The sequence below is a fragment of the Theropithecus gelada genome, chromosome 2 (genome assembly GCF_003255815.1).
Source record: "Theropithecus gelada isolate Dixy chromosome 2, Tgel_1.0, whole genome shotgun sequence".
Taxonomy (NCBI): Eukaryota; Metazoa; Chordata; class Mammalia; order Primates; family Cercopithecidae; genus Theropithecus; species Theropithecus gelada.
In genome coordinates this window covers 72,627,925-72,651,367 of record NC_037669.1, presented here as the reverse complement: position 1 = coordinate 72,651,367, position 23,443 = coordinate 72,627,925, and the positions used below count along the sequence as shown (strand labels likewise).

The following is a 23,443-nucleotide window of genomic DNA, read 5'->3' as shown; positions in this document are numbered from 1 at the left end:
AGGCTGTTGGTGACTCTCAAATGATATCACACCTGTGCATAAGGCCAAGGCTAAAGATTAGTACAGAGCAGCTCCAAATGAAGATCTAAGCCAAGGGTAGCAAACTAAGGCCCTCAAGCCAGCCCTGTTTTTATGGATAACAGCCTTGTTCATATTGCCTATGGCTGCCTTCCCAAGACAAAAACAGAGGTCAGTAGTTGCAATAGAGGCTGTATGGCCCGCAAACCCCCAAATATTTACTAACTGGTCCTTGACAGAAAAAGTTTACCAATCCCTGCTAAGTCACAATTCTCACACTTGTATCCACTTGTCTTAACCAAGTTATAGATACACAGGTATCATGTTTTATAGTGAAGGAGAAACTTAGAAAAAGTGCATTCCATTAACATGAAAACCAAAAAAAAAAAGTAAAATAACAAACAAAGAAATAAAAACCTGTGTCTACACAAAAGGAGTAGATTAATCCTTGAATACTAACTGACTCTTAGATGCTTATTTCCCCCGTAAGACCCTTCTAAATGCACTGCTTGAACGGATGTGTTAAAAATGGATTGATGTCTTTGTCAACAACAGGGCAATAAAATAAACTTGCCTGCTTAAACCCTTAGCTTTCTCATTTAGTCAAACAACAAACAATACAAAATACATTTTCAGAGGTGCTGAGCTTGGTCCGGACCTTAAGATTTTCAATGTCACATTAATAAAACCTCAATTCTATAGAAAATTCATCTTGAACAAAGGCCATTTTTTATACAAAGTGGGTGAAAGAAACATACCTATTAATATTTATAAAACAATTTTCACCATCAAAAGCACATTGTTACATGCTTGATAGATTATACAAATGAATTTTCGTTCTGAACAAATACCAAAGAAAGCTGTGGTACTTATATGCATAGGGTGTTTTGTTGTTTTGTTTAGTAGTGTGAGATTCTGTGAGCTGCTAATTCAACAATCTTGATGGAAAACATGACTGGCAGTTAGAGGCCTCTGACCCTAGAATTTTAACAGAAGAATGTGTCACAGAATTAAACAAAAGAAAAGTAGATTTCAGAGGGGAAACTTACACATAAAAGAAACATAAAAACAGCAGGAAATAAGATTGTCATAATTAGTTTGAAAAATAATGTCTTCAAGCAATGTACTGCGTTTGATTTGTGATAAATAACCATAATGTGCTATTGAAACACGTCTTGCCAAAATGGCCTTAAAATGCTGATACTTTCAAATTAGTCCCACTTCCCATTAAATATTGATGTTCTGAGAGTTGTATACTTTTTAGAACTTTTTTTTACTGGCTGTGAAAAGAGAAAATAGATATGGGGTGGGTAGGGGGGTTAGTGGAGGTAGAGAACCGAAAATGTTCTTGAAAATAGTCTTGTGTATAAAGAGAGAAACAGAGAAACACCCACCAACAACATGGGCACTTGCTAACAAGAAGCAACAGGGTAGTTATTTAGGGAAATCAATCTGAAAAAAGAAAGGAATTTGATGTGCCAGTTAACTGTGGATCACCCAGCTTTAATTCTCATGAAATCTTAGCCAGATAGTCACTGCTTCAAATTGGATCTCATTTCTTTGGCCCAATGAATGAATTTCAGCTTCCAACTGATGAAGATGCCCTAAAGCAGAAATTCTTAATCTCTAGACTATGGACAGATTGGGTGAGGTCATTCTCTGTGAACGGGGAATGTAGTATTGTGTATTGTAGTTTAGCGTCATACATGCCAGAAGCACAGCCTCCAAGTTGTGACGACTAAAAATGTTCCCTGGGGAACAAAATGCCCACCCTTCCCATGGAGTACAACTTGCTTTAAAGACATCAGAGAAAGGAGTCTGCGTACAGATAGAGCTGGCTGAAGGTGGGAAGAAATATGACATGAAATCTCACAGTGGCTAGCAAAATGAATGAATGAATACATGAATGGGCAGGTAGATAAGTAAATAATGATAAAACATTGCTTCTTGCTTGGCTACAGAATTAATGAATGAATTGGCACTGCATTTGGACAAACAAGGAAAATAACAATTAATTTCTATTGACTATTTAACAGTTTATTTTTGTTTCAATAAGGTTCCATCTTTCTGGTAGGTATGTTTTGACTCAGTGTCCCTTCTTCCATTAAGAAACTGTATGTCTCCTATACCATATGATTCTTGCTCAGTGGCTGGCATGGGCATAGACATATGATCCAAGCAGGGCCAATCAGAATCATTTGAAGGGATTTAGGGGGCTGCTGAGGGACAGTTATGGAGCACTGGGAGACATCTTTGCTGCCAGCTTCTGAGAGCCTTGCTGAGAAAGAAGCCAATTTGGAGGGAAGCAGGGCTGGAGAACCAGCAAATCCCTGATTCTCTTCAGGCCTTAAGCCAGTCCACACCTTGGACTTCCCTGTTACAGGAATATAACTTTTTGACAAAAACAAAGCTAATATAGGTTCCTGTCATTAGCAACCATTATAATCCTAGCTAAGAGTCACTAAACTACATTGCAGTTAGTAGTGTCAAATTATATTTTTTGAATCAGATTATTAATCACACAGGAAAAAAGAGTTCTTGGACTGCAGTTCTTTCTCCATGTCGAAAATTCCCTATGGGTGACTTAGTAGCATAGATATTATCAAGGCCCTTGTTCTTCACTCAACAGGGCATCACTTGCTGTACAACTATACGAACAATAACCTGAATTATTAAAAATAGCACTCACTGACCAATGGAAGGCCAAAAAAATTTTCCTACAAAGAGGTAGGTACAGGCCGGGTGCAGTGGCTCACACCTGTAATCCCAGCACTTTGGGAGGCCGAGGCGGGTGGATCACCTGGGGTCAGGAGTTGGAGACCAGCCTGGCCAATGTGGTGAAACCTCATCTCTACTAAAAATACAAAAATTAGCTGGGTGCGGTGGCAGGCACCTATAATCCCAGATACTCGGAAGGCTGAGGCAGGAGAATCACTTGAACTCAGGAGGTGGAGGCTGCAGTTTGCTTAGGCTGCACCGCTGCACTCCAGTCTGGGCGACAGAGACCCTGTCTCAAAAAAAAAAAAAGAAAAAGAAATAACAACAACAACAACAAAGAGCTGGTGCAATGTGATGCTGAGCTCCTTAAACTTTTAAATTTAAAGAATAATTATTAAATCAAAGTTGCAATGTGGAAATTTTAATGTGAAATGTTCTGCTACTACTGATCTAAACAGAAATAACGAATACTCAGATTATAAATATTAACATTATCAATATTGCTAAAATATAAATGACTGCTTTTACAGCTTCTAAATAAAAGATAGGTTTAGGGAATTGTGATAATGATGAAGATCAATTTGTACATTTGGTCATTAATCACCATTTCCTAATTGGGTTTAATTTGACTACTGCTCATTAGAGTTATAAACCAACATACTCATTTAATTGTGATTATAATTCAATCGCTGAACTTTTATAGTACTATGAACAAATTAATAACGAAAGATAATTTTGCTCTTAAAAATATCACATAAGACTTATGTTTTAATGAACTGTATATAAAGAATGTTTTACGATGATTCCCTTAAAAAAAAAAGCTCAAGACTTCCATTCTCGTAATAATTAAAAATCAAACTTCAGACTCACGACGTTTTGTAAACACACTCTCAGAAAAGGTTTCCATACCTCTGTTCCCTGAAGCCAGAACACAGCTTGTGACTGCTTCCCAAAGGGTTGAATAAAAAATGTATTGCAGCCATTTTTATCCCACTCCATAGCTACAGCTGAATTTCCATTTTTCTTAATATGAAGCAAACAGGCTGCTTGTGTATACTAGTTTAAAAAGCAATATATGACCTTTAAGAACTTCTGTTAAGCCTCTGCCTTCATTTCTTGGACTTAATTATCAACATGAATTCTGACTGGTATTCCCTGCCAAACTGGAGACTACTTCTAGGTCATGTCCATGAAAGCAAATAAGTAGTTTAAATGGAAGAAAGTAGAAAAAAGGCAGGTAGCTGCAGTTGAGTCTGGAGAATCAGAATCAACATGCATGCTGGACTCAGAGGGACATGGGTTCAAATCCCAGCTTCTGTAACTTCTGACTGGCCCCTGCGACAGTTACAATGGTTTTTCAACCCTCTATAAAATGGGGATAACAACTCCTAAATTTTCAGGATTGTGGTAAACAATATGAAAGAATATAGGTATAAGCTTATCACAGTGCCTGGCATATAAGCTCAAGAAGCAGCTTCTTCCCCTTCCTTTCTTCGCTTTATAAAATACTCACAATTTTATAGCCATAGCAACTTTTTAAAAAAGTATTTATGAAAAAAGGTGGCTTGTCTATAAATGACCAAGCACAGATTTATATCGGATGGTCATCTGTATAAATCATGAAATATATTATTTTCAATGGCTTCCTAAACATAAAATCTTTGCTTGTTCTTGTCTAAAATCTATACCATTCCTGGGCTACTCTGAGACTACCTGAGAAGAGGAATTTCATTTTATGAATGTTAGGGACTAGCCTATTTTGTATCTGATACTGCATGCTTACTCACATATGATCTCATCTTATTTTCACAACACTCTATGAGCTAGGCATCATTGCTACCACTTATTTTATTGGGGAAAAAAAAAAAAAAAAAAAAGACCTGAAACTTAGGCAGGCTAAGTAACTTGCCCAGATCTGTAGCCAAAACATGGCAGATACAGAATTTATACTTAGGCCTCTCTGGGTTTCAAAGAAATAATAGTGTAGTTTCTCTGAGTCTAGCTACAGAATCTCTGAAACTGAAATGTGCTAAGGAGAAAATATTGTCTCATCCGCCTTGGTCCAAAAGTTGATGTGTTTACACATAATGATTCACCCCAGTTACCAATTCAATTGAAATTCTTCTTTACTGACTGTAACATACTAGACAACATGCAAGACACTGGAGGTGAAATGTACTAAAAAAGAGAGGTTCATGGGGCTTACAGTCTGGTATCCCTATCCTATCCATCTGCTATTCCACGGTTTTGATAGCAAAAGCTTGTGAATGTGTGTGTGGAACTCCACTTTACCCCTTACCACACATGCATTCACAAGTTTTTGCTACCATATTAATAAGAACTTATGGAATATTTGCTGTATGCAAGAAACAGTGCCGTGGTGGTAGGTACTGAGATATAAAACAGTTATTTATACTCTATAAGTACCTGATGGATAGGAGGAACCTTCACCACAAAAATGCCACCTATTCCTGCCTGAAGCAGAAACTGCTGTCCAAGTAAGGTGAAAGAGCTCAACTGGGGGGGACTTGGGGCTTTACCAAGGTGATATAAATCCAGCCCAGAACACAAGGTGAAATTATATACAGATTTAGGCAAACTAAAGACATTCAAAAAGTTCCAGTTCCATAAAGGCACATGCATTCATTATACCCAAGTGTGTGGCTCCCACTTCTACACAAATCTTTACGTTAGTAGCAGCAGTGATAGGCTTAAAAAAATAAGGTGGAGAGAAAGATGTGAACGAATGTTTCTTCTCTTTTAATTTATTATTATTATGATTATGATTATTATTATTATTTGTAGAGACAGGGTCTCAATATGTTACCCAGGCTGGTCTCAAAGTCTTGGCCTCAAGTGATCCTCTTGTCTTGTCCTCCCAAAGTGCTGGGATTACAGGCATGAGCCACCACACCAAGCCTGAATGTTTTTAAGTAAAACAAGCAGTAGCTTTAGTAGCTTCCTTAGAGCCCTGGCATTTGGCTACAAACAAACCTAAGTGCTGAAATGTTCAACTGCATCATGGGAGCATTTCAAACTATGGCAGAAATTAAATTACTGTAAGAAATTTATGCAAAGCTGCTGCTACAGTCTTTTGTGCAATTTATAGTTTGCATAAATAATTATAATACATTCATTTGTTTTCTCAATTCTTTTTTTTTTTTCTTACCTTGTCCTTCTGGAGTTTCACCAAAGGGATTCACTTCCACCTGAGTAGCATCAATTTTCAGGAAGAGATTATACAGCTTCGTAATTTGATCTGCAGCCTAAATGTGATCAAGTGAAATGGAATTACACCAAAGCAGTAAAAGAAAATTTATTTTGCTGGATTAATGAAACCTTAAAAATAGCAAGTTATGTCTTTATTTTCAGTTAGGTTTTCTGAAGGGAAAAACAGAAAAACATAATTATTTTAATTTCCGCTGCTATTCATTAAAAGGAATTGCTCAACTCTCCTCCAGACACCAGAAGAGACCATTATCAAGAAAACAAAATATTTTCAGTACGGCCTAAAACGTTGTTAATCTTTTTGTAAATTATCATGTCTCTATTAGCAGAGTTATGCTGCAATATAAGCTACAATCATTAATACAAACAAGTTCCATTTAAGTAAAAGGTAAACATGATTTTGAGAGTTTATAATGACTAGATTTTCCTTATTGTGCTGAAATAAAACAGTTATTATATTAATCAATCCAACCCATAATCTGTGAAACAACAATTACTGAGTGTCTAACGAAAATTGTTGCAAAACAGGAAGATGAAAGTGTTCAATAGTGTAGTCACTGAACAGCACAATTCAAACTGAAAATAGCTTGTCCCAAAGGCATTAACCACAAAGGGCAATATCCAAGGTCACCCTGTTATGCCCTGACTTCATTTTTCTCACTCTGCTTGAAATTCGCTCATTCATTCATTCTTTTCAACCAACATTTCTTCACTGCCTATGACACAGCTGGCTGGTATCCTGAGAGCTGGCGCTAGAAATGAGAACATGAATGAGCCATGCCCCCACCCTAGAAAGCTCCTGTCAATAACGAAAGGAGCATGTGATGCACAGAGCAAGAGGGTCGATCATGGAGAAGAATTAGGTATCAGTCTCATTCCCGGCTCCATTTTCCAAGCCAAAGTTTTCCCACTGCCACATTTCACTCATTGTGCCAGCCTTGGATTATTTGCAGCAGATCCATTTTCAGTTCTCCAACTCTACTCTGTATATCAGGGAAGCTGACGCTTACAGGCTAAGCTTTCTATGTTCCTGGGTCAGCTGGTTTCCAGCTGGGGCCAGCCAATGAGAAGCAGCGGTGAGAGATGGAGGTGGGAAGAAGGGAAGAACCAGGGTACTTCCACTCCTCTCTTTCTGTCTGGGCAGCACCTCCTCCTCTGGCTCTTGCTCCCACTGGAGAAGCCCACCAGGGTTCTAGCTTCTGTATCTAAGGCCCAGTAACACCACTGCCTCATTTTTGTTCCTGGAGCATGCGGATGGATATGCTCTAGGTTGCCTTTCTGTCCACTCTTGACAGAGTCTCGCTCTGTCGCCCAGGCTGGAGTGCAGTGGCGGGATCTCGGCTCACTGCAACCTCTGCCTCCCAGGTCCACGCCATTCTCCTGCCTTAGCCTCCCAAGTAGCCGGGACTGCAGGCGCCCGCCACCACGCCCGGCTAATTTTTTCTATTTTTATTACAGACAGGGTTCCACCATATTAGCCAGGATGGTCTGGATCTCCTAACCTCGTGATCCACCCGCCTTGGCCTCCCAAAGAGCTGGAATTACAGGCGTGAGCCACTGCGCCCGGCCCTGTCCACTTTTAAACTACTCAGCTCTTGCAGCACCTATGAACGCATCCCTAAAGTAAATCCCCCCTGGTGTAAATATTGCAGGTGGTTCCAGATTTGGCTGAAGAACTCCAGATTTAATTCATGCTATGTTAATGTATTTTATGTTTACCTACAAACATCTTTAAATCCAAATTTGAGGCCCAGTAGATATAAAAGAACCCACATAACGAGTATGATTACGTATTTTTAATATTAAATATTTGTATGGGTAGATAACACGTGTATATGATACAAAATTCCCAAAGAACTTAAGGGTTTTCCCTGATTGTACCATTCAACCACACAGGCCCCCAGTGGCAGCACACTCATAAATGTGCCCTTCATCTGAGAGATATTCTATGCCTAAGACAGTATGCATTCCTCCTTCATCTGTCTTAAAAAAGCAAACTTGTTCCTATGCCTCATTTCTTTACTTAACAGATTTTTAGAGACACTTCATCAGCAACACAGGTAGATCAAGCATATCCTTTTAATTGACTAAATAATATCTTACTGTATTGATGTGCTATAATTCCTTTAACCTTTCACTTAAATAATGACCATTTGCATTGTTTCTAATAGGTTGACATTACAGCACTGCCTTACTTATCTCTGGATATTTAACATACACTTGATTAAACATTTGTAGGATAAATTACCCAGAGTGAAGCAAAAAGGACTATAGCCATTTTAAACACCAAAAGATTCTGCTAAATTGTTCTTTTTTTTTTTTTTTTTTTGAGACGGAATCTTGCTCTGTTGCCAGGCTGGAGTGCAGTGGCGCGATCTGGGCTCACTGCAACCTGCACCTCCAGGGTTCAAGCGATTCCCCTGCCTCAGCTTCCCGAGTAGCTAGGACTAGAGGCGTGCCACCAAGCCCGGCTAGTTTTTTGTATTTTAGTAGAGACGGGTTTTCACCATGTTGGCCAGGATGGTCTCGATCTCCTGACCTCATGATCCACCCGCCTTGGCCTCTCAAAGTGCTGGGATTACAGGTGTGAGCTACCACGCTTGGCCTAAATTGTTCTTGATAGAAGTCGTCCCTGATTTCCACTCCTAAAAAGTGAAAATTATCAGAGACACTATTTTCCAATTCACAGTCATTAGCCATTTGTATCTTTGCCAGTGGGTTAGGTGAAAAAGGGTATCTCACTGATATGGTTGGGCTCTGTGTCCCCACCCAAATCTTACCTTGCATTGTAATAATTCCCACGTGTTGCAAGAGGGACCCAGTGAGAGGTAATTGAATCATGGGGACAGGATTTTCCCATGCTGTTCTCATGATAGTGAATGAGTCTCACAAGATCTGGTGGTTTTATAAAGGGGGTTTCCCCTGCACAAGCTCTCTTGCCTGCACCATGCAAGAAGTCCCTTCCCTATTCCTTCGTCTTCCACCATGATTGTGAGGCTTCCCCAGCCATGTGGAACTATGAGTAAATTAAACCTCTTTCCTTCTTAAATTACCCAGTTTCAGGGATGTCTTTATTATCAGTGTGAGAACAGATGAGTACACTCACATATAGTTTTAATTTATTTTATTACGAATGAGTTTGCACATTATTCTATGAGTTTAAGAGATATCTTATTTTTTTCTGTGAATTTTGCCTATTTTCCTGTTGAGATTTTGATCTCTTTCTTATTAATTTATAGGAAGAGTGTGTGTGTGTGTGTGTGTGTGTGTGTGTGTACAAGAGAGTCTTGCTTTGTCACCCAGACTGGAGTGTACTGGCACAATCATGGCTCACTGCAGCCTTGAACTCCTGGGCTCAGATGATCCTCCCACCTCAGCCTTTCAAATAGCTGGACTACAGGCACATGCCACTAGGCTCAGCTAATTTTTTTAGTTTAATTTCTTCTAGAGATGGGGGTCTCGCTATGTTACCCAGGCTGCTCTTGAATTCCTGGTCTCAAGTAATCCCCCTGCCTCAGCCCCTTTAACATTTACCTTTTGAACATTCTTTTGTTAGTTTTGCCACATGGAAATTTCACAATAATGTCATTCTTATATGGCTTCTGGCTTTGTGTCAGACTTTTAAAAGGCTAGTCCCATTCTGAGAATATTTTTTTTAAATTCTCCCATTATTTTTTCTAGTATTCTTTATAATTTCTTTATTTAATGTTTCCATTTTTTTTAATCCAAATAAAATTTGAGTTAAAGTGTGAAGCCAGTAAATACTTCACTGCTGAATATTTTTTGTATTTTAGGGGGTTTTCTAGGTCATCAATGTGAGCTTGCAATGTGAGTTGCATGGGGCAGGCATCTTATGTAGCCTGGGCACTTTGGCATCCACTGTCGTCATACAACCTCTGCAGAGTCAATACTTGATAAATATTGGTTGAATTAAAGATAAATTCAATTCTAAGGGGGACTAGGGGGACTATATAATAGAAATAACTTCTGGGTACATATATATATATACATATGTATAATCTAATCCAGCTACTTCAAAACTTTTTTAAAAACTGTGATAAAATAAACAAAACATAAAATTCACCATATCTCAACCATTTTTAAGTGTCTACACAGTTCTGCAGGGTCAAGTTGGTATATTCACATTGTTGTGTAACCAATCTCTAGAACTTCTTAATCTTCCCTCACTCTGTATCGCTAAACAAACTCCTGTTCTCCTCTTACCGTTCTCCTCTTACCGCAGCCTCTGGCAACATCATTTTATTTTGTGTCTATAAATTTGACTATTCTAGATAGCATCTCTCTCTCTGTCTCGCTCTCCATCTCCCCATATATATATATATATACACACACACACACACACACTCCTCTCTCTATATATATACACACATATATAGATATCTATAGATAGCAGACATATAGATATTAGAGATATCTAGATACATACATACATAAAATAAAGAATATGCACATATACATACACTAGATACCTGTGGAATCATCCAGTGTTTGTCTTTTTGTGACTGGCTTATTTCACTTAACACAATATCCTCAAGCCCCATCCATACTGCAGCATGTGTCAGAATCTTCTTTTACAAGGTTCAATAAAGTTCCATTATAGTATATACCACATTTTGTTTATGAATTCATCCACAGATATACACTTAAACTGTTTCAGAACTTCTTAAGCCTACACCAACTTTGTTTAGTACAAGCCTGTGTTTTCCACACATTAATCCCATTGTAATTATACAGTAGCACAGCATTTTGGGGATATTTTCTGTTTTAATTTTTACTGTTGTGCAAAGCCAGACTGTAATTTTTTGAGCAAGACTAAAACATAATTTGATCTTGGAGATATCTCCAAACCAAGCTGGTTCTCCCTTGTAGCTCTCACAATGACAAACTCTTGTAAGATGTCTTATTCCAGAGGCTATACACTAAATGGTTATAAGGGCTAGGCAGACAGAATGTGTAAGTGTGACCAGGTGTGACATGGAATGGCATGGCATGTGGCAAGTTGAAATTAGCTTTCCTGCTTTCTACATGGGTTCAAATGTTTAAAATAAGCACAGGTCAAAGAGAACATTCTCCTGGTCAACTTGCAGTCAGTCGCTTACTATTGCCATTACTTTCTCAGCTCATAACCACTGTGTACAAAGGTTTTCTGCACTTTTGCCACCAACTATTATTTTGTCTATTAAGCAATTTTTAAAAATTAAGATCTGTAAAATCAAATATATGTAAATGAAAACCTGACAAGTTTATAAAAATCTTTAAAAATGTCTTAACAGGAGCATAATGAGGAAGGGCCTCAGAACCACGCAGGCACAGTTGTGTGCTGCATCACCAAGATATTGTTCCCAAAGTCTATTCCATCATGCCTGGCCACTCCACCCTCAACCCTCCACCCAGTGGAATATGACATATCCCTGGAAACCCAGTGGGCGCAAGCCAAGCGGTTGGCCATAAGAGCCCAGCTGAAACGGGAGAGTACTTGCTTCAGTACAACGACCCTAACCGCTGACAGCTCATTGAATATCCTGCCTTGATCATTGAATATCCCTGACCTATGCAAGATCAGCAAATGTCTATCCTAATTTCACCCCTAAAAACTCACTCTTGGGAGCTTTGTGTGGAATTAGGCACCTCTTCTTCTCGTTTTATGATTTCAAAACTGACAGAGATAGGAAAGAAAAAATTATCCAGGAAGGCAAATTGGATCGAACACTTAACATCTAAGTCTGGCAATGATGACTATGTGTATTCTTGCTGAAATAAATCGTCTATTAATCAAAACAAAGTCTCAACAGGTTAAGAATTTTAAATATCTTTCCTGCATTCCAGAAATTATCATCAATATTCACATACGGCTCTCAAATCTAGCCAGAAGTACAAACCACTTCAAGAGGTGTTAGTGATCTTACACTGACTTGGAGCATCCGATCTTTCATCAGCCTAAATCCTAGAGGCACATGTTGACAATTCATGGCACTCATGTTTTCAGAAACTAACAGTATAGATGATAATTAAGACACACTTGACAAACTTGTAAGTTTCAGTCATATGATAGACCCCCTTTATCCTCAGTTTCCCTTTCTGTGGTTTTAGTTAACCATGATCTACTGTGAGTCCAATTATTAAATGGGAAGGACAAAATTATGGACTAAGATCCTTGGATGGAACACAGCACTAAAGTCACTGACAGATTACAACCTCTACAGCCACACTTTGATGAATTAAAAAGAAAGAGACAAACTTCTAATTATGATGTTCTTCTAAAAGGTTATCGTGAAAAACCTTCAACTATCCAGGATCCCCAACCATTGACATTATCTGTTCCTGACATCCAGCCACTGACACCCATGGCTTGATGATCCACGATCATCCAAAGTAGATGTCCCTCCTGAATTACTGCCAGGAGGTCATGAGTAGCCCAATGCTACATCGTAATGCTCACATCACTCACCCCAGGTCTTACCATGTAGATATTGTATCATCTCACATCATTGCGAGAAGGGTGAGTATAGTACAATGAGATATTTTGAGAAAGAGACCATATTCGCATCACTTTTATTACAGTATATTGCTATTGTTCTATGTTATTATTGTTGTTAAAACTTACTGTACCTAATTTATAAGTTAAACTTTATCCGAAGTATAGATATCCAGAAAAAAAGAGTATATGTAGGGTTTGGTAGCAGGTAAGCTTCAGGCATCCACTGGAGGTCTTGGAACGTATCCTCCACAGATAAGGGGGAACTACTATATTAAGCTTTTCTATGTCTTAACGTTTTTCAACAAATTCTCACAGAAATAGACTTTAGTTGGGAACAAATACTTGGTAATTTTATGAAAAGTAAGATATCATCTTTATTTTTGTTGTGTCTAATATTAATCACATTTTAGAGACAACAGGCATGAGTCACAGGAACGATATTAATAATTTTACAAGACTATCATCTTACATGATATTCAACCATGAGTGAGGTACCTCCAAATGCCTAAACCACATCCTAGATTAAATAACTTTCAAAGTCACACTGAACCTAAGGGGCCTCTAAGATACAATTTTTTAGGAAAAGATCATTGATGATTGTTTAAATGTTTTTCCTTTTACACTGTCCCATCTGCTCATTGTACACTGGCTCTCTAGAGCATTTCACTAATCCCCACAGCTTGAGCAAGCCCCATAAAGCACAGATTCCCAAGCCTACAACTCCAATGCACAGCTTTCCCTGAGCTCCCAAGCCATATATCCCTTCTACTGTAGAAATACACTTACGTGTCCCTAGATGAACAACTTCCAACATGTCTACAGCTGAGATCAACCTCTCTCTCCCTCTGCCCCTGCTCTCTCCTTCACATTCCTTTATCCATCCCTCTTCCTGTATCCTCTCAGCCAGCAGGCAGATGTCCACTGGTCTGTGAGCCCCTGAGGAACAATAGTTATTTTTCATTGTCTCTGTTCCCCAGGGCATAACAGCCCGAGCAGCACCCAATCAGTGCTCACTCCAACCTGCTGAGAAAATGATTTAAAGCCTTTCATGGAGTTAGCAGTGAAAAAAGAAAAAAAAAAACAAATTAAAACATTTTATTTCCTTTCCTCGATAAATTAATTCAAAGGTATACTGACAATATGGCCACTTACTGACCCCTGAGTTCTCACATTTTCATCTTCCTTCCGTAGGTAACTCATTTAAAACCTAGAGTGTTTCAGGTACTAGGAAAACAAGAGTAAGCCATTTAAGAGCTATAAATAACTCTTAATTTTCTCTTATAATATGTAGTGAGGGGGGAGTATCTTGTGATGTACATTATACTGTTATTAACTTCTCTAGAACTCTCTATTATGTTCACCTCCTGAGCTTTTAAATATGTGGTCAGCAGATTTTGCCCATTCCAGATTTATTTTTCTGTCATGAAAAGCCACCTATTGCTGAGGCTCTAGGAACCTCTTCAAAGTGGACAACTAGATGTGTTGTTTCACGTAGTCAGGCACATGACAAATGTTTCTTGGGCAATAAAAATAGATGCCAAGCACTTTGCCAGCTGCTGGCAACACAGCATTGAGTAGGATGGACAAAGTCCCTGCCGTGGTAAAGATTAGGATCTAGCAAAGGTGACTGCAAATAAATAAGAGAAATAGAGATGTCCAAAGTGATATGGAGGAGGCAGACAGGGTAACTGCACACATTCTGGAGCTGACTGCTGGACAGTGCAGCTTGACCACAGTGGCTGTATGGAAAACGGGCTCTTGGTGACCACCACTGCCACAGGAGAAGCCCCTTAATAAACATCAAATGAATGGCTAATGTAGCTGGTATCCTCATTTGCAGGAGATGAAACCAACCACTGTAGCACATATTCAGGAATCTTCCAGGATCTTCCTTTCAACAGATCACTTTCCTGGCATCTCTTTGCTAGTCTCAGAAATGGCAATTAGTTCCTCTAACTGTCCATTGAATCCTGGCCCTTTCTCTCTCATCCTAAGGTTGAGTTCCAGATGACCCTGTCCCATTCTACTATCTTCAACCTTTTGCTTTCAAAGTGAGCCTTTATTCATTTTCAAGTAAGTAGTTTCTCTTCATTAAAGCATTTTTTAAAAAACCTTATTCTGCTTTACCCCTCTTTGACTTGCCTACTGTTGTCATTAAACTTCCAGAGAGAGTCAATCAAAAGAAAAAGACAAGACAGAAAGAAAACAGTGCATCATCTACTGTCTTATGGGAATAGTACTGCCTAACCAAAGGATATACTCTGTAACCTCTCCATAAAGTCCCAGGCCAGAGAACATGCACACATGCACACAATCTAGGGCCATTAAGGTGGCCTCTCTGAGTAACAGAGGAAGGAAAAAGTAAGTTTATCTGATTTAGCTGTGGGACTAGGAAGCTTGCTCCGCTAGACACATAATCAGGTGCCATGCGCTGGACCAAAGGCAGAACAGGGCACAATGCTAGGACAGATTCTGTCCCTCAACAGCTCTGAGGCCAATGTTTTGGTCTTTGAAGCCAAGGGATATTACTACAAAACTGATATATTTTAAGCTGTTCTCAATAAAACATCAACTTTATGCCATCAATATTCATTTCAAATGCCCATTAGCTATGAAAGAATAGCAATTAGCTAAATAACATGTATTATTAATATTAATACCAATAAGAACGGACCTTTATGGAGCACTATAAGGACTTTCACACATTATTCTACTGAATCCCCACAATAAGCCTCTCAGGAGTTGTCATCATTCCCATTTTATAGAAGATGAAACTAAAGTCTGAATGAGCTGAATCACACACCTACCTGCCAGGTAGCTAAGTACCAGCAGTGCTACAGAAAAAATACAGATTACCATCCATCATAAAGTGTATGTGTCCACATGCAATACACATGCACACACATACCAAAATACATTCAAAGACACATCATAAACATCCTCTTTTAAAACATCAGGGAAATATTTTTCTTCATCATAAACAGCTGGAAGAAGAAATTAGAAAACAATAAATAATCCTGTTTCCTGGTAATCACAAACACTAGAGGCAATGAAGCAAGTTCCCAAATGTTTTCTGAAACAAGTCAGACACACCATCCCCCAATGGCTTATATACCTGGCTTTTCAAAGGCCCAACGAAGCCTAGATTTTCTGCCATCCGCTGAGCTTGGCTGTCCTTTATTCCTTCAAAAATGTCAATTTGCTCCTAGTAAAAAATAAATCAAATAAACGAAATTTAGACAGTCAACTGAGAAGATTTACAACCTCCAAAGAAAATGCTTTGTATTTATTTGCAAATGAGTAATTAAAGTGTGGCACCTATCCAGAGATCTCTGAGCAGGGCTACCGCAGATGCCTGTAGGGTATGTTTTAATTAGCAGACCATCTATAAAACAGCTCTTCCAAAAACTATATAATTCCTCATGGTGGCATGCTGACAAGAAACTCTGATGCCAGTTTTCACTTTTAATTACTATACAGATGGCATTGACGAATATTTAGTCAGTTAATTTTTATGACATCTTTTGGAAGACCTCCAAAGTGAGGTTTTCCTGCCTACTATTAGTTAAGTTTAAAGCCTGTCATAGATAGGTTAAATATTACTTTATGATTTAAGCACTCTATTGATGATAATGATTACTGATACCTTAGCTCTACAAAATGCTATTGTCTCAAAGACACCAAGCACTGTCATTATACATTATTTCATGCATCCTCTTAACAAATGGAATGGCCTGCTTTAAATAATGTGAACTTTGAAAACAGCTAGGTGTTATCGGTAAGTCTGCATGTAAAGTCTCAATTCAGTTTCCAAGGTAATTAACTTAAATATATAACATTAGTGAAAATATTTTAAAAGCAATCACTGAAGTATGAGTACAGTAGGTCTTCAAATAACATTACTTCATTCAAGGTTGTTTTGTTATAAGGTTGAGGAAAAAAAAAATCAATTCCCAGCCAAGGCCACTGTCTGTGTGGAGTCTACAAATTCCCCTCTTGTCTGAGTAGGTTTTCTCTAGGTCCCCCGGTTTTTTCCCACATCCCAAATCTGTACAGGTTAGGTCAACCGGTTTGTATACACAGTCCCAGTCTGAGTGGGTGTGGGTGTGATGCGGGTGCGGGTGTGGTGTGTGAGTGTGCTCTGCAATGGGATGGTGTCCCATCCACGGTGGGTTCTTTGCTTGTACCCTGTGCTCTAGCCATCAGAGACCCTGAGCTGGAATAACTGGATAAATAATTACCTTACTTGTTCTTATGAAATCTTTCTGAAATGTATACATAGCTCCTATTTATTATAATGTGTAACATTAGAAGTGTGTTGGTCTTTATTTAGGAGTTGCGTGATGTTTTTGTGAGCAGAAATATGCCATAGGAACTTAACTCTTGTTTATATCAATTAGCCTATGTATGGTAACATTGGTTTCCTTATACATCGTTTCCATTCAAGTCGAAGTTTCCAAGAACCTGTTGAGGATGCTAAGTGGGTGTTTATTGTACATTATTTAGACAAAGAGATTTAAGAAATAAAATCTCCCCTTTTCAAAGGGAAACCAAAAATCATTTTCTAAAAGAAATAATGAATGTTTCTGGTGGAAAATTTTAATGCAATTTTGACCCCAAGAACCCAGATTAGAAGCTTGAATTTTAGTTCTGAAAACTTACGTTTTTCTCCTTATAGCTGAGGTAGGTTAAGAAGCACTTAATACATAGCACCTCATTTAATCCTTATAATCCCACAGGGTAGAAATCACCCCATGTTCATTTTACTGATTTAAAAATGAGGTTTCGAGACTTCGAGAAACTTGTGCTCTGATTAAATCTGATCTTACATCTCTGACTTGAAACTAATCTTAATATCAATAAATGAGTCAAGATTTCAAGGATTGAAAAAAACTGACAGAATCTGGACTTCATAAAGATTCTAGTTTACATCAACAGTACTGAGAGATCTCAAGGCAGTTTCTAGTACATCTACTAAAAGAGAATTCATTCATCTCCTAGGAGAGAATTTCTAGATCACATATAATATTAAATGAAAGAGAGTTAACCATGAGAAATGAAAATATAGCAGTCCTCTCCCATTGGTTAATTCTTGAGGAAGATTGGATGGAAAGGAATCAGGGAGGAAGAAAAGGCAGGAAGAAGGAAAGAAGGAAGGATGGGAAAAGCAAAGACAAAAAGTCCTTGAACACTAAATACCTTGATTCCACTCAACTTTCAACTGGATACTTAGAAAGAAAAAGGGCTCAACATCTTCATACCTTAAATTGTAGAGACAGATTTACTGCTCCTGGCCTTAGACTCCACATTAAATATTTAACATCTTCTACAATAACAATCAATTAATAGCGCATAGCCAGGAATTTAAACATACCTTAAAAATGAGCTCTGGGTTTGAAGCAGCCACCTCTTCAATGTCGACGCCCCCCTGAGGGCTGCCCACCAGCACGGGGCCATTGCAGGACCGGTCCATCAGAATTGCCAGGTAGGTTTCTCTGGAAATGTCCAAGGCTTCAGCAACCATCACCTACCACATTAGTGGGAAAGTCAAATTAATTCAGCATTAAGCTGATTTCTACTTGGAAATCTATACAAACTTGCTACACCAATCAAACGGCTTCATTTTCAGGCTCTTAAAGCCCAGTGAGTGAGTTTGCAGAGCTTTGAGAGTTCTGCTCTCATGGTACACACAATGCCCATTTTCACCTCCTTAATTGATCCTGTTAACTTGTTCAAGTGACACGCATTTGGTTTGCCTCAAGGAACCTTCCCACTTTAATCTTCTTTGTTTCCTTCCTCAAGAAACTGTGTCGCTTAAGAAATACTCTAGAGAAGTGGCTGTTATTTTCATTTGAGATATTAACAGTACATATATATATATATATATATATATATATATATATAACTACACTAACTTTTCTCAGATTTCTCTGGTGGAAAACCAAGTATGATGGCCACAGACGGATTCTTTTACAGTATGTCTGATACTTCATATGTTTGTATATTTCTGTCTCTTTGATCACTATATTTTATCTTGTTTTATACTTTCTTTTAATTTACAAACAGAATATTTACTTGTTCAAAAATAATGGAAACAATACCAAAAATATATAAATGAGAAAGCGAAAGCAGCCCCCTGCCACATAGCTCTACCTCAAACAAACCCCTTGGGCCCCAGAAGTCAGCGCAGATAGGAGCCTAGCAGGAACCTTTGTGATAACTAGAAAAAGGCACCCCTTCCTCTGGGAGTATGTGGTCACTTGCCAGGACCATGACTGGGCAAGGGACAAGTGGGATGGAAGAATGTCATTCAATTCCATGAGTGACTGGGGACTCACTGCCTCAGCCAGGTGCCCTTTTGCTCTGTAGGACTTGAACTGCATGTAACAGCCCCACTGGGAAAACCACTGCTAACATTCTAGTCCTGTTCTATGTATCTGCAAGCATTGCAGTAATGGAATCATCAGGAAGCATATTATACACACTAGGATGCCTTTCTTTTTTTAAATCTCTTTTTTTTTTTTTTTTAAGACAGAGTCTCATTCCGTCACCCAGGCTGTAGTGCAGTGGCACGATCTCAGCTCACCACAACCTCTGCCTCCCATGTTCAAGCGAATCTCATGCCTCAGCCTCCCAAGTAGCTCGGCTTACAGGTGCCTGCCACCATGCTTGGCTAATTTTTGTATTTTCAGTTGAGATGGGGATTCACCATGTTGGCCAGGCTGGTCTTGAACTGTTGACCTCAAGTGATCTACCTGCCTCGGCCTCCCAAACTGCTGGGATTATAGACATAAGCCACCACACCTAGCCTTTTTTTTTAAATCTTAATACTACAACTTAAATATCTTGCTAAGGTCTTCTCTCTTCATTGTGATTACATGGTACTTATATGACAATATTTATTTAACCATGTTCCTGCTTTTATTTTATTATTATTATTATTTTGAGACAGTCTTGCTATGTTGCTCTCAGGCTGGAATGCAATGGCACAATCATGGCTCACTGCAGCCTTGACCTCCCAGACTCAAACGATCCTCTCACCTCAGCCTCCTGAGTAGCCGAAACTACAGGCACGTGCCTCCATACCCACCTAATTTTTGCTTTATTTTTTGTAGAGATGGGGTCTCGCTATGTTGCCCAGGCTGGTCTCAAACTCCTGGATTCAAGCAATACACTCGCCTCGGCCTCCCAAAGTGTTGGGATTACAGGCACGAGTCATGGTTCCTGGCCTGCTGATAGACATTTACATGAACTTCAATTTTCCTAAAATGTCACTTTAGTGAGTATTTTTGTACATATATCTTTGTTCATTACTTTTAGTATCCCTGTAGATAAGTACCCTAAAAGTGAAATGTCTAGGTTTTAAACTGTGAATATTTAAAATTTTGATAAGTACTGTCCAAGTGCTTGAGAGAGGCTGTTCCAACTTACACACCTAAAGAGAACAGTGAAAGATGTCTTGCATATTTAAAGAATATAAAAACAATCCCATAAATAATCAGTAATAGATGTGAAAACAATGAAAGCAGTTACACTGCTTTTCTTTTTTTTGAGACAGAGTCTCGCTCTGTCGCCCAGGCTGGAGTACAGTGGCACGATCTCAGCTCACTGTAAGCTCTGCTTCCCAGGTCCACGCCATTCTCCTGCCTCAGCCTCCCGAGTAGCTGGGACTACAGACGCCCGCCACCACGCCCAGCTAATTTTCTGTATTTTTAGTAGAGACAGGGTTTCACCATGGTCTCAATCTCCTGACCTCATGATCCGTCCACCTGGGCCTCCAAAGTGCTTGGATTACAGGCGTTAGCCACCGCACCCGGCCACATTGCTTTTCTTACAAGTAGTTTGGTGATGGGTTCCACAAAAAAAGTTACAGATTAAGGATTAAGTAGCATTAGATTTTAACTACTCAGATACCACAAAAATACTTAAGTTTTAGGTCACATGAAATGGGATAAATATATGATGATCTAAAAAGCTATAATGGAATGAATACAGAACTCCTCTTTTTCAAACTTTTTTTGAATTTACCATTAGTTAAAAATAAAACATACAGGTCTTCCTATTGATTTATCAGAAATGGAAGTTCATAAGTATATAAAAACTATTTCTCAGCACACAGTGTTAGAATTAGCACAGAACCACTCTGATTTAAAGTTGATTTTTCTCACCAACAATGAAGGTCAAACCATCAGTCAGTACTTAATTCTCTCAGCCTTCAGGCTGCCTGAAACCGTCAATTCTTTTAGAATTTCTGATTGAGGAGTAGGACAATATTTGAAGCAAAAATACTTAGCCCTATTCTTTCCTTATAAAATACAATAACAACTCGTCGTTTATAGAAATAACATAAAGTTTGCCTTTCTAAGCATCAACATTAATACAAACATTTTAAGAAATTAAGATAGTCATTTCTTCTAAAACTTTCTCTAGAAGAGAAAGCTTTTTTAGGAAATTTGGCACAAAATACAAAATGAGGAATGTGTTTGGTATATGCTTTCAGGTCTACTGACGTAACACTTCATTTTCTAATACAGAGTTAGTTTAGTGAATAATACTTAATGACTTTCAGTAGTTATTCTTAAAGGCAACACAAAATTATAATTTTTTAGGATAAGTGTCATTCAAGAGTCCTATTCTTAATCTTCAAAAATGTGGACAGATGTGCTCTGTATTCCACCAAATTTCTATTTGTGAAGCCCAGCTGCTGTCTGAAACAGCTCTTGCTTCATAGGAATAATGTATGACTCTTTAAGACAATGTCACCAGGAAAATGATAATTATCAAGAGATAATTCAAGAAATTTTACACAACAAAGACCAGTTTGTTGACACCATCATGCCTTCCAAATGACCGAGGATGACAGAGTATTTTAGGAATTGTTATAGAGAAATCTAAACGGAATCCACAAACACTCATCCCTGAGCAACTCCATTAGATACATTTCAAAAGAGCTTCACCTGTGAGTTACACAAGAATACGTTGACACATCCTCTTTGTGGAGTCCACCGGTATAGAAAGCTTTTTAACTTTCTTTGACCTATCTACCACTGAATCTGTTTTCTTAAAAATATCATGCTACTTGAATTGTGGTCAGGAGATGAGTGCTAGCACACAAACTATTTGTAACACACCCATGAACAGAGAAGATTAAAAGTACATTCTTGAATTTTAAATTCATTACAGAGCAGTAACCACTATTGGTACTGAATCCTGGACCACATGATGAGTAGCGCTGTCTCACGGGCCCTAGTACTAGACCCAGGAACACATAACACATTGGCACAGACTTAGGAAACAAATATCTGATGTGTATAAATGTGTGTATGTGTTTAAACAGCTTCTCAAATAAATTTAGAATCAAAAGCTTCTATAATCTGGGGACTTCTACTTTTGAGAAAATGGAGTAGCCATATTTTTCCCTATTCTTCCTGCTAAGTACAAATAAAAACCTTGGATATATATATATACACATAAAACTTAAGGTGACTCTGAAAGTTATAGAGAAGAAGGGAGACTAGCTAGGGAGCTTGAGGTCCAAGGAAGCGCATGGTAGCGAGTCTCCTGTGTTTTCTTTGGCCTCATAAATCTTAGGCAGGGTGCTGGGTGCTAGAGAAACCAGCAACCCAAAAACATCAACAGGCACAGACAAAGAAATCTCCAGGCTCACATGGTTTCACTAGGGAAGTTCACCAACCATTTAACAAGAAATCAACACCAACTAACAATGAGTATGTTGGACACTGAAATTAAGAATCCAGTGCCACTTGTAATTGCTGTAAAAGAGAAAAATGTATGTGTAAATCTAACAAAACATATACCAAACGTGTATGCTGAAAACAATACAATGCTGATGAAATAAATCAAAGGAGACCTAAAAAAAAAGGAGAGACGTATCATATACATGGGTTGCAAGACTTAATATAACAAAAAATCAATTCCCTCCAAATTCATACACAGGTTTAATAAGATTCCTATCAAAATTTCAGCAGGATTTTTTCATAAAGACAAAATTGTTTTAGATTGTTCATAAAAAGGCATAGGAACTCGAATGGGTAAAACTGTTTTGGAAAAGAATAATAAAGCAAGAAGAGTTATTCTACTCAATTTCAGAACTTACATAAATACAGTAATTAAGACTCTGTGGTGTTGGTGGAGGGACAGACACAAAGATCAATGGAACAAAATAGAGAACCCCAAAACAGACCCAAAGAAATATGCCTAGCTGAATTTTGACAAAGATGTAAAAGCAATTCAATGGAGAAAAGATAAGCCTTTTCAAAAAATGGTGCAGGAACAATTGAATATCATATCCCCCTTGCCCCTTAAAAAAAAACCTTGACCTAAGTCTCACAATTTATTCACAAGTTAACTCAAAATGGATCACAAACCTAAATATAAAACAGAAAACTATAAAACATCTAGAAAAAATATGAGAAAATTTTTATTACGTAAGGCAAGGTAAACAGGACTTAGACCTGATACTAAAAATGTATAATCCATAAAGGAAATATTGATGTATTGGACTTCATCAAAATTAAACACTTTTGCCCTGCAAATGACCCTGTTGAAAAAATGAATACATATTGTTTTGCAGTTCTGGAGGTTGGGAAGTCCAAGTACTGCCATTTGGTGACATGGCCTTTCTTGCTTCATCCTCACATGGCAGAAAGTGGAAATGCAAAACAGGTCTAAGCTAGTTCCCTTCAGCCCTTTCATAAGGCACCACCAGGGATGTCCAATATTTTGGCTTCCCTGGGCCACACCAGAATAAGAAGGATTGTCTTGGGCTGCACATAAAATACACTAACGATAATTGAGCTAAGAAACTAAAATTGAAAAAAATCTCATAATATTTAAGAAAGGTGACAGATTTGTCTTGGACCACTTTCAAAGCCATCCTGGGATGCATGTGGCCTGTGGGCTGTTGGTTGGACAAGCTTGCACTAATCCATTCATGAGGGCAGAGCCTTCATGATTAAT

At 38.3% G+C, this 23,443-nt stretch overlaps 1 protein-coding gene and 1 pseudogene across 2 annotated transcripts in view; one reads left to right on the top strand and one right to left on the bottom strand.

Moving 5' to 3' along the window:
• Positions 1-23,443, bottom strand: part of SUCLG2 (succinate-CoA ligase GDP-forming beta subunit) — a 283,115-nt gene that overhangs the window by 113,490 nt on the left and 146,182 nt on the right. For both annotated transcript variants that reach the window (XM_025377166.1, XM_025377168.1), the window contains exons 5-7: positions 17,838-17,990; positions 15,579-15,668; positions 5,906-6,002 (exon numbers count right to left, since the gene is read on the bottom strand). In XM_025377166.1, the coding sequence (XP_025232951.1) occupies positions 5,906-6,002; positions 15,579-15,668; positions 17,838-17,990 (340 nt within the window). The remainder of the gene's footprint in view (positions 1-5,905; positions 6,003-15,578; positions 15,669-17,837; positions 17,991-23,443) is intronic.
• Positions 10,909-11,706, top strand: LOC112618347 (annotated as a pseudogene).